The sequence below is a fragment of the Mastigoproctus giganteus genome, chromosome 3 (assembly GCF_048544385.1).
Source record: "Mastigoproctus giganteus isolate SK-2022 chromosome 3, ASM4854438v1, whole genome shotgun sequence".
Lineage (NCBI taxonomy): Eukaryota > Metazoa > Arthropoda > Arachnida > Uropygi > Thelyphonidae > Mastigoproctus > Mastigoproctus giganteus.
Genome location: NC_143577.1, coordinates 78748131 through 78760826, shown reverse-complemented (window position 1 = coordinate 78760826; position 12696 = coordinate 78748131). Strand labels below are relative to the sequence as shown.

The following is a 12696-nucleotide window of genomic DNA, read 5'->3' as shown; positions in this document are numbered from 1 at the left end:
CAAAGATTTTGTGCCTCTAAAACATCTTGGGTTTTTTGATATTCCGATGACTAAAAGTCTTAATTTTTCACTTCCTGTCATATTCGCTCCAACTAGCACAGTGATTCTTTCTTTGCTTTGTTTTCTGCCAAAACATTTATCATCCTTAAAAGCAAGCGTTCTATTCAGTAAACATTTAAAGAATAAATCCATTTCGTCAGCATTAAAAACATCCTTACGCTCATATTCTTCCAAAATCTTCTTTAAGGTTTTGTTCCTCCAACTGTTGCAATCTTCTTCGCTTACATTAACACTTTCTCCACAAATAACCTTTTTCACAATTCTGTGGTGCTTCTTAAATTTATCTAACCACCCAGTGCTCGCATTAAATTCTGTATGTCCAAGAGACTGTGCAAATTTCAGAGCTTGTTGCTTAATTATTAGGCCCGATATTGGGATATTCTTTTCACGTATCATTTGCACCCATTTTAGAACAGCTTTATCAACATCTTCGTATATACACAACTTAATTTGCTTCTTGTCTGCTCCTCCTTCAATTGCATTTAAAATTGATTCTCGATTTTTTTAAATTCGTAGATAAACTGCTTGCAGATAGGCCATATTTCTCCGCAACATCTTTTTTCTTAAAACCCTGGTCAATATCATAACAATCTTTGCTTTATCATTAATACTTAAACACTTTCTCTTCAACATTGTTTTCGCAATTGTAAAAATTACTGGACTGCAGCTCTTGCCGATACATACGCCGCAAACTTCACTGCGCTGGCCATATAGTGAATTGTTAGTACTGTACCGCCTACTCAATGACGTTCGCTTGCCGATTCAACAGTATCACTCACTTTGAAGAAATATACGACTTTGTGAATTTCTTTTATTCCTCTTTCATTCATATATATACAAAAGAAAATTTATGATTATCGTGTGCTTTATGTTACTTTTCAGAAAAAAAAACAAAAAAACAAGAGCATATAGCCTATGTGATTGATGACGAACAAAATCAAAAAAAAAAAAAAAAAAAAATTTCATGAAAACCATCTACTGGGAGTCCAGTTAGACGAGAAAGGACATATCATATAATGATTGACATGAAGGTCACGTGGTACAGTTGAGGTGAGAAGCGAATGTCACGTGGTACAGTTGAGGTGAGAAGCGAATGTCACTCAATAGGCGTTACTAAAAACCGACTATGGTAGCATTCTATGTATTGCCGCCGCAGTATGCTAAAGGATTACCGCAGCGAATTTCGTTTTCCCCTGAGCCAACATCAATTTACAAATCTACCCTATTTATTGTAAAGTTTACGACCACTTTTAAGAAAACCCATTTGGTGTAATAACTGTGACAAAAATGAAACGAAGCCCCTCCTACGGGCATCAATAGCCACAAGTGTTCACTAAAAGAATGATTATTTAATTCCAGATGCTAATGCCAAATTTCGGAGGGAAGGAGGCAGTAAATGCTTGAAAAGCTTCAAAAATGCTTTTACTAATTTTTTTAAAAATTTGTTATAGAGAGACTAACACTTCGTTATATGGGGTTAATTTTACATGTAATTTCGTTTCAAGGTGCAATATTTTGCGAAAAAATTCGTAATATAGAGAAATTCGTTAAATAGAAGTTCGTAATAGAAAAGTTCCACTGTGTATGTATGTATGTATATATATATATATATATATAACTAGCTTTATGCACTGACCACTAACGGTTCTGTATCACTTGGTCACCGGTGGCACCACTCTTTCCTCCATGTTGCAGGACCAGAAACCTAGGAAAAGAAAGCCACTCTCCCAGTGTCACCAGAATGGATCCCGAAAGTTTCCATCACTTGAACCTTCAGGCTCTAACTTTGAAAATGCCCATGACCACATCACATCACATCCAACACAACATAGAACTGAAGTATTTTGAAAGGAATCTCCACTCTTTTCTCATTCTTCACCAGCCAATCTGTAAGCTCTCTCTCTCTCTCTCTCTCTCTCTCTCTCTCTCTCTCTCCATTTTTTTATAGAAATGTCTTGAAAACGTTGGTCACCTAAAATGGTGAAAAGATTCTGTTCCAGAGATTTTCTTAAAGGAGTCACAAATATACAGACACTCAGAATCTTTGTTGAGATTCACAAACTGTAGGTATTCCTGTAAAACGTTGTACCTCATGTCACTGTAAACTCATCAAAAGGTGGCCCGTCTGAATGGGACTTACTAAATGTGTCAGACAAAGAACTGGTTCATTAATTGCAAGCAAGAAGAATTAAAGTCAGAAAAGATAGTGAACTCGTACCTACATGCAATTTAATTCTTAATTTTTCTACTCCAGTCTTACCAACAACATTCCAAATCCTATCAGGTATTTCAGGTGCAAAAATATGGCCATGCTCAAATATTTCATAGAGGGGACTCGGTTTTTTTATTTATTTTTATTTTTTTTAGGAGCATTAGCAAATAAGGCCATATTGCTCCGGATATATGCAGTGGTCATTCCCTGACCTTTCCGCATCCTCCGTGTTTGGTGGTCACAGGCTCGAACCCCAGTCTAATCAAGAAGCAGTGTGCTACACACTGCTGTTCTGGCTACGGAAGCGCCAGGGTGTGACCCAAACATGAATCTAAGGAATGCACAAACAGACTGTAAATCATAAACTCCGATTGGATGACAAACTGTGAAGGTAGTCATTCAGTTTATTCAAAAGATTGTGAGCTTTGGAAAACTGGAAAGAAAATCCAGAAATATAAGAGAAAACACAAAGTAGCCTACCAGGAAGCAAGGAAACAAATTTTACAGAGTGAACAGAAGCGTTCATATACAGTCAAGAAATATCAGTCAACAAAGACACAGACAGCAGTGTCTATACCTCCAAGCAGATCTCTTGCAGATTGGGCTTGGACTGTCTTATTGAATTCATATAATTCTCTTAAAGAACATGTCAGCAATCAAGCCAGTAACATCCTGGTTATGCTACCCTCAAGCACTACTTCCATCCCTGCAGAGATTGCAAAACTGAAGGAAGGATCGCCAAAAATGATTTTGCAATCCTCTACAGACATGGAGTTGATGTTGTGATCAGTTTCCATGAAACCAGTTTAGAAATTCACGAGGAGAGGATATGAGCTCAACATCCCATTTCACCAAAAAAGGACTGTGCAAAATTCAATAAACATAACCAGAATGCATCTAAAAATAGTCAGAATCAAACTCTAGTTCTAAAACCAAGTAATGGATCAACTCTTACAGTGGAACTAAGGTTTGCCTAGAAATATTGATGACATATGTGACTTGATTAATCAGTATAGCCCAGTAGGCTATACTGATTATACAAGAAATGAACTTCTCACCACAGATATTCCTCTCATGCAAAAGCCGCACACATTCTACAGGAAAGATTGGTCCACTGCCCATATTATTTCACATATTGGAGTAGCCAAAACCCCCTCCAGGCATATACCACTAAACACTACCTTAGAAGCTTGTTTGTTTGTTTCAGGATTTATTGGGTGCATCGGCAACTATGACCATAGTGCGCCAATCCTTAGAAGCAGTTGCTGTACAGTTTGGCATTAGAATAACCCTCAGTCTAGTATCTACAAATATCGCACTGAGTCAGCTGTGCTCACTGGCTGAACTATATAGTGTCATTTTAAAACTTCCAACTCATTTCTATCTGCTGGGTAACTTTAATGGACATCATCCATTATTGGGATCTCACCACACCTGTCGTGGAAGTTGATAGCTTAAATAAAATCTACTATTATTATTAATTGAATATTGCCACATATACAGCTGCAGCCTGATTTACTCAAGCCAGACTTTCCATTTTCAAGAGTAAACTAGGCACAATACAACAGTTTTCTTTTACTTTTATCAGATATAGAACTGTTTGGACTCCTGCCTTACAAGTATTGTCTAGTTCCATGCCCCATGACTTATTCTTAGTTTTTTGAGGGTTCGCTATTTCAATAAAAAGAATATTCCTCTTAACTTTGACGTCATTCAAATTGATTGATCTAATGATCTGAAAGGAGAAAAAAATTGGTGTAGTAGTAGCAGCAGCAGTGGCATGTGATGCAAGAAAGCAAATGTATGAGCATATGCAGCATAACCGGAAAAAAAAAAAAAAAAAAATCACCCCATTCCCTCCAAATAATGTCTGTCCAGTTCCTCCTTAAATTTATTTAACCTATCAACTTCCACGATGACAGATGGAAGTTTGTTCCAGCAATTAACCACCCGCTGGCTAAAGGCAAATTTCCGAATATCTATTCTATGTCTGTCTTTTCTTAATTTGAATTTATGTCCCCTTAGATTCGTAATCTGAACAAGTGGAAGGATCCCATCAGAATTCAGCGTGCTCAACCCATTCAAGGCCTTATACACCTCAATCAGATCACCACGCAGGTGCCTAGTCTCCAGCCACTGCAATTTGCAGAACTTAAGCCTCTCTTGATAAGAGGATCCCTTCATTCCCCTTACCAATCTTGTTGTCCTTCTCTGTACATGCTCAAGCAAATCTACATCCTTCCTAAAATGAGGCCTCCCGACCTGTACTCAAGGCATGGCTAGACCATTGCCTTATACAGAGGGACAATCACCTCCTTTTCCCTGCTAGCAAAATTCCTATATATCATTGACAAAACCCCATAACCTGCCCTGGCAGCCTGTCTGCATTGCTCAGAAAACTTCATATCTGACTGCACAATTACTCCCAGGTCTTTTTCGTTTTCTACCACCTTAAGTGTAGTACCACTTAAGTTTCTTTGGGGTTACTTCTACCCATATGTAGTACTTTGCATTTGTCAAGGTTAAACTTCACTTGCCACTTTTTAGCCCATCTGCCCAAATTATCTAGATCCTGTTGCAGTAGCACACTGCCATTACTGTCATTAACAACCTGCCAACCTTTGTATCATCTGTAAACTTTGACACTAAGCCTGATATACCTTCATCAATATCATTGATAAATATTCAAAACAACAGAGGACCCAACACCGAACCCTGTGGGACTCCACTAATAACATTAGTCCATGAAGAGCAGCACCCATTAATTACCACCCTCTGTCTTCTCCCACTCAACCATCCTTTTATCCATTGTAGCAACTAACCCTTAATTCCATTCTGCTCCAATTTGTACAATAGTCTTCCATGCGCAACAGTGTCAAAAGTTTTCCTGAAATCCAAATATATGATATCAAAATTATTTTTTGCATCCAGTTCCTTTGTAACCACATCATGTCTTCAGTCAAAGTTCATTGAAATGGTTTTCACCTAATCTGTGTTCTTGTTTCCTTCTTATTGGGGCATGGGTCTATAAATGCAGAATTGGCTTAGTTTAATCTCTCTGATTCTGATCCTTGTTTCTGTGGTGAGGTTGAGACTTCTGAAAAAATTGTATTTAAGTGTTTTATTTATGATGAGTTTTATCAAACCCTTTTCTCTCTCACCAGCATAATCTATCGAAATCACGAAATCAGGAATCCTTTTAAACAAGTCTAATTTTATTGCCTTTCGAAACTTTGCTTCTTCCACTTTTCTTCATCGGAAGTCACATATGGGATGCTGGTAGTGGTTTTGACTTCCTATAAGAAAAGTTTCATTTTTATTTTTTTGAAATTTTTTATATTTAATTTTTTTATTATTTTTTTTATTTTATTTTTTCTCGGTGACCTGAGTTTGGGCTACTCGGTGCAGGATTTATAGCTAGTACCCATTGGTATAGCACCACCTCGAGTGAGTGAGGGATTTTGCCCTTTAGAGCAAGCAAAAAAAAGTGCTTGAGGTCCGTCATGGTTTCCGCTTAGTTGTGGCCCCACTTCTCGTGGTGTGTAGAGGGGCACTGGGCAAGCTTTCCAGCTGATCACTTTCCTGGTGGCAAAGTGGCTAGAAAGAGATGAACAACACTCACACTGCATAAACATAATGTCATACACATTTCTGCCCTTTTACAGAGTTCTCTATTCATAACAGTGTACCAATATCACTGGTGCATCTGAATATCAGTTAAACTGATATTCAGATGCCCCTACATAAGATACTATACATGTCAGAGCCTTGAATCAGTTTCAGAATTATCCAACCCTGCTAATTTCATAAATTATAAGAAACTGAAGGTGCATGCCTGCTTCGATCAGATGGAAAGGCAGAAAACACTCTTGGATTCATTTTGCTTCCTCTGTCAACAAAGATACAAATCCAAGAATAATTTGTAGATAATTAGACAGACCAGTGTAAAATTTCCATCAGGTCACCTCTTGAGTCCTAATGTGGAATGAACAGGAAATAACCCTGCCCAAAGACGTAACAAATGCATTTTCAGACTCATTCTCTCGATCTTCTGCAACTTATGACTATAATCTGTCATTTTGTAAAAACAAAACAGCAGCTGAAAAATATAAAATCAGTTTCAGAATAAAATTAACTTTGCTGTACAACCAACCTCTAACAATGTTGGAACTGCAGGAATTGTTAAATAAATCAGGCAATACTACAGCTCCTACCAATGGCTTATACTACATTGTTACTGACATCCATTACTAAATGGATATCGGATGAACTAATGAGGCTCCTGGCAGAGAATAAAAATGCATGGGATGCATATAAATTATCAGGAGACACAGAAGCCTATGGTAGATATAAGCTAGTCTGTAATCAAGTCACAAAGGAGGTTAGACAAACGAAGGCAGATTACGAGAAATGTATGACAAAGGATGCAAAGAAAAACAGCAACGACTTCTTTACTTAGGTAAACTCTGGTAGGAAGGGGATGAATCAGATTGGTCCACTAGTTATCAATGGTTCGACTATTGATGATCCTGCTCAAATAGCTGAGAAACTGAATAAGTATTTTTCATCTACATTCACACGAGGTATTCTGTATGGAAGTGGAGACCAGAAGCTTATCAAACTCTAACAGGGAGTTAAATGATTTGGTAATAGCTGAGAGCAAAGAGGAGGAGAAATTATTATTATTATTATTATTATTATTATTATCATCCATATGATGCAAGGAAGCCTGAGGCTTATGCTGCACCAGGGAAAAAAAAAAGTTCCCGAGTAGCCCTGAGAGAGAGAGAGAGAGAGAGAGAGAGAGAGAGAGAGAGAGAGAGAGAGAGAGAGTCAAAAGTAGAAGGGAATCACCAAGAAAGAGAAGAATGATGATATCCAGCTCAGGACCCTGGGTGTGCCAAGCCCATACTCACCAGATGTGAGCCCCCGGGAATACACTACGTATTGTTGAAGTTTTAACATAAGTAAGGCACCTGGGGTAGATGGGATATATCCAGTTATATTAAAGGAGGCAGCAAAGGAAGTAAGCAGGCCCTTAGTCATGATTATGAAGGCATCCTTGGACTCAGAGGAGCTCCCATGGACTGGAGATATGCCTCTAGAATTCACAAAGTGGGATCAAAGGGTAACACGAGTAATTATACACCCATTAGTTTAACTTCTGTAATGGGGAAAATAATGGAATTGCTGGTTAAAGAAGCACTGCAGGATCATCAAGACATGACTGCAGTTATAGTTCAGACACAGCATGAGTTTTTTAAGAGGAAGTCTTGACTGATCAAATTTAATATCATTGATACTATGATGTGCTCACAAAGGAACTCAATGTAAAAAATAATTTTTAATATCATATACTTGGATTTTAGAAAAGCTTTTGATGTTGTTGCATGTGGAAGAGCTATAATTTGTCATTTCGAAAAAACAAAACAGTAGCTGAAAAATATAAATTCAGTTTCAGAATGAAATCAACTCTGTTGTACAACCAACGTCTAACAGTGTTGGAACTGCAGGAATTGTTAATTAAATTGGGCAACTCTGCAGCTCCCTTCAATGAATTATACTACATTATGTTACTGACATCCATTACATCCATCCATTACTAAATGGATGTCAGATGAACTAATGCGACTCGTGGCAAAGAATAAAAATGCATGGGTTGCATATAAATTATCAGGAGACACAGAAGCCTATGGTAGATATAAGCTAGTCTGTAATCAAGTCACAAAGGAGGTTAGAGGCAAAGGCAGATTGCGAGAAATCTACCTGTGTACAAATTGGAGCAGTATGGCATTAAGGGGAAGTTGCTCCTATGGATCAAGGGATGGTTGAATGGGAGAAAATAGAGTGGTAATCAATGGATGCTCCTCTGTGGACTAATGTTATTAGTGGAGTCCACAAGGGTTCGGTGTTGGGCCCATTGTTGTTTTGTATATTTATTAATGATATTGATTAAGGTATATCAGGGTTAATGTCCAGGTTTGCAGATGATACAAAGGTTGGCAGCGTTAATGACAGTAATGACAGTGCACTACTACAACAGGAAGTGGAAAAGTTGAGCAGATGGGCTGAGAAGTGCCAACTGAAGTTTAACATTGACAAATGCAAATTACTGCATAATGTAAGCAGTAATCCCAGTTTAACTTATCAACTGTGCGGTACTACACTTAGGGTAGTGGAGAATGAAAAATACCTGGGCCTAATTGTGCAGTCAGATATGAAGTTTTCTGAGCAGTGCAGACAGGCTGCCAGAGTAGGACAATGGTGTCTTGTCAGTGATATATACAGGAATTTTGCTAGTAGGGATAAGGAAGTGATTACCCTCTTGTATAAAGCAATAATGAGGACACACCTTGAATACTACATGCAAGTCTGGAGGCAGACTAGGCACCTGTGAGGTGATCTGATCGATTTAGTATGAAAAAACTAGTAGCATCTATGATTGTAATCATAGATGCTACTATGATTATAATCTATGATGCCACTAGTCTTTTCATACTAATTAAGAAATGCTATTCATGGCTTAGACTTAAATGCATGTTAGATGAACTAATAAGACACTTGGCAGAGAAAAAAATGCGTAGGATATATATAAATTGTCGGGTGATATAGAAACCTGTGATAGGTATAAACTAGCCTGCAATCAAGTCACAAAAGAGGTTAGACCAGTCAAGGAAGAATATGAGAAATCTTTGTAAATGGATGCAAAGAAAAACAGCAAATACTATTTTATGTAAACATTAGAAGAAGGGGATGAATCAGTTTGGTCCATTTGATATCGATGGTTCCACTATAGATGAACTTACTCAGGTTGCAAATAAACTATATATTTTGCATGTAGGAGACACAAGGGGAATTCTTTAGTGAGAGGGACACCAGAAGTTTATCAAACTCTAAGAGGGAGTTAAATGATTTTGTAATGACATACGACAAAGTGGAAGAGAAATTTATGAAATTAAACATAAAAAAAGACATCTGGGGTGGGTGAGATTTATGCATCTATATTAAGGGAGGTAGCAAAGACAGTAAGCAAACCCTTAGTTGTAATTATGAGAGCATCTTTGAATTCAAGGGCGATCTCTCTGGACTGGAGATGTGCAAATGTATCCCCAATTCACAAAGGGGAATCAAAGGGCAATATGAATAATTAATGACCTGTTAGTTTAATTCTGTTCCAGGGAAAATAATGAAGTTACTTGTTAGAGAAGTAATGCAGGACCATTTAGACAGGAGTGCAGTTATATTTCAATCACAGAAACAGTTCATTAAATGGAAATCTTGTCTGACCAACTTGATTAGATACTGTGATGCAATCTTTTAGGAGAACTTTTGATACTGTTGCACATAAAAGACTGCTGTACAAACTGGGGCATTGTGGTATTAAGGGCACATTACTGCTATGGTTAAAGGGTGGTATAATTAAACTGTGTCACTTTGAAGGACTATAGATGAAAAATATTGCATTCCATATAAAGTTTCATATGCATAAAAATGAAGGCGCCTCCGTAGCCAGGTGGGAAGGAGCAGCAGTGCATAGCACACGCTTCTTGATTAGACCGGGGTTCGAGCCCATCACCACCAAATACGGAGGATGCGGAAAGGTCAGGGAATGGCCACCACATATCCAGGAGCAATGTGGCCTTAATTGCTAATGCTCCTAAAAACCAAATAATAAACAAACAGCATACAAATGATCAAGTTTATTTAAACATGCTGGAAAAAAATGCTTTAAGAAAACCTCCATGGGCAGTTGAGGCTAAAAGCTTGGGTAAATTCAAAGATCAGCTTAATAATTACTTATGTGAGGATGGAAATGCAGGGTAATTTATTTTCTTTTATTTTTATTTTATATATATATATATATATGTATTTTTTTGTTTTATTAATATATTTTATTATTTATTTTTATTCTACTCTTTGTTTAGTTTTTATTTATTATTATTGTTTATTTTTTGCTGGTACACAAAATGCCTGTGGTTTTCTTGCACAAATGGCTAATACTAATCATAAGTTGAATATAGATTTTATCTTTTTTTTTTAATCTAGGGTTCAAGAAGGTTTGAGATAACTAAGAAAAGAGGATTTATCTATTTATTACATTATAAGAAATTTAATTTGTTGGGATTTAAAATATTTTGTAGTTCCTCTAATACGCTTAATTAATGTCTTTAAAATGTTTATAACATATATAATCTTTATGAATATTTATATTTTTTACATACAATTTTTGTTAATAGATGGAATTGGACCAAATATCAGAAACAGAAGTTGGTTTAAATCAATTACAATCTGACTTAGGTGGGTAAATTTGTGTTATTATGGAACATAATGTAAACTTGAGATGTATGGATATAATGCAGTGCAGAAATATCCTACATTTTGAAGATAATGGATTCATTATAATTAGACATTAGATAATATGTACTGAAAAACAGGCAGAATATGCAACAAAATATACAAATAATTCATCAAAATGCTATTGTATGCAGTAGCACTTTCTTACATTGATCATACTTAATTGAACTATTTTTTGGTATTTAGTATTTAAAAGACAAAGATTTTAAATACTGAATTAAAAACCTTTTAGAATAAGGATCATTTTGCAATTTGCTTGTGGAATAACTTTTAAAATCTTTTTTGGTACAGTAAACAGCAATTTATTTTTCAATGTGAGAAAAATGAGACTCAGTGAATTGAGAACGTGTTCTTACCAAAGCATTGGCAACTTTTTTTTTTTTTTTTTTTTTATAGAATCTAAATTTTCAGCATAAAACAATGCTGAAAATTTAGAATGGGCTCAAATGGAAGAGGGATGCCATGTTGCATATCGCTGTAAATAGCTATGTGTGATTACGAGCGTTTACAAAGACATTTTTTTACACTAGAAATATCTTATTAACTTTGCTGAAATTTCCTGAATTGTTTTTGCAAACTTATATAAGCCATAGGCTAAGAAATATTGTGGATTAGCTTTGGTTAGAAAACCTGTAATGCAAAAGCCTGTAACACTTTTATCATATACAGGCATCACTAACAAAAACTCAGACTTTGTGCCATATATTGATTCTCAGTCTGGCAATAATAATGCAAAGAATCATTCAGATTGAAAATCTGAATTTATGAATTTATGAAATATGCAGTATTGCTATTAATACTGCATATTTCATAAATTGCAGTTATGCAGAATATTTTATATGTAAAAATATTTGAATATTAAATATTTTGACCGACATCTGTGCATCTTTTCACTACCGTTTATTATTGATTAGAAAATATCCTATGGCACCGACTGCAACTCACAAATGTTACCTTATGGGAATGCGGCGCTCACTTAGCACTCTGTTTTTCCGGAACGAATTATCAGCGTTAAGCGGGGGTCACCTGTATATATTTGGATCTTAGAAAGGCTTTTGATACCGTTGCACATGGAAGACTGCTGCACGAATTGGAGCAGTGTGGCATTGGAGGCAAATTGCTGCTATGGATAGAGGGATGGTTGAGTGGGAGAAGACATAGCGTGGTAATCAATGGAATTTGATTACCACTCTCATTAGAGGTAATCATTAGAGAACTAATGTTATTAGTGGAGTCCCTCAGGGTTCAGTGTTGGGTCCATTATTGTTTTCTGTATTTATAAATAATATTGATGATGGTATATCAGCTTAATGTCCAAGTTTGCAGACGATACAAAGATTGGCAGGGTTATTAAGGACACTACTGACACTATGCTGCTGCAACAGGATCTGGAAAGGTTCAGCAGATGGGCTGAGAGGTGGCAAATGAAGTTTAACATTGAAAAATGTAAAGTACTACATATGCGAAGCAGTAATCCCAGAGTAACGTATCAACTCTGTGGTACCACACTGACAGTGATAGAGAATGAAAAGGACCTGGGGGTAATTGTGCAGGCAGATATGAAGTTCTTTGAGCAGTGCAGACGGGCTGCAAGAGTAGCTCATGGTGTCTTGTCAATGATATACAGGAATTTTTCTAGCAGGGATAAGGAGGTGATTATTCCCTTGTATAAGGCAATGGTCAGGCCACACCTTGAGTACTGTATACAGGTCTGGAGGCCTCATTTCAAGAAGGATGTTGAGCTGCTGGAACGAGTACAGAGGAGGAAAACAAGATTATTGACTGGAACAAAGGGTTGCTCTTACGAAGAAAGGCTTAAGTTTTGCAAATTACAGTGTATATTGAGGAAAGACAGATGTAGAATAAATGTGCGGAAATTTGCCTTTGGCCAGCGGGTAGTTAGTTGTTGGAACAGACTTCCATCCCTTGTGGAAGTTGATAGCCAAAATAAATTTAAGGCTCAGCTGGACAGGTATTTCGAACGAACGGAGGGGTGAAATAGAAGTGTGTTTTTTTTTTTTTTTTTTTTGTTGATGCTGCATAAGCTTGCTTCTTGCATCATATGCCTC

At 36.7% G+C, this 12696-nt stretch overlaps 1 protein-coding gene across 1 annotated transcript in view; it reads left to right on the top strand.

Moving 5' to 3' along the window:
* Positions 1–12696, top strand: part of LOC150088100 (DNA repair protein RAD50.L-like) — a 191811-nt gene that overhangs the window by 99244 nt on the left and 79871 nt on the right. Inside the window, exon 11 of the mRNA XM_090370018.1 lies at positions 10510–10570. Coding sequence (XP_090226144.1) covers positions 10510–10570 — 61 coding nt within the window. The remainder of the gene's footprint in view (positions 1–10509; positions 10571–12696) is intronic.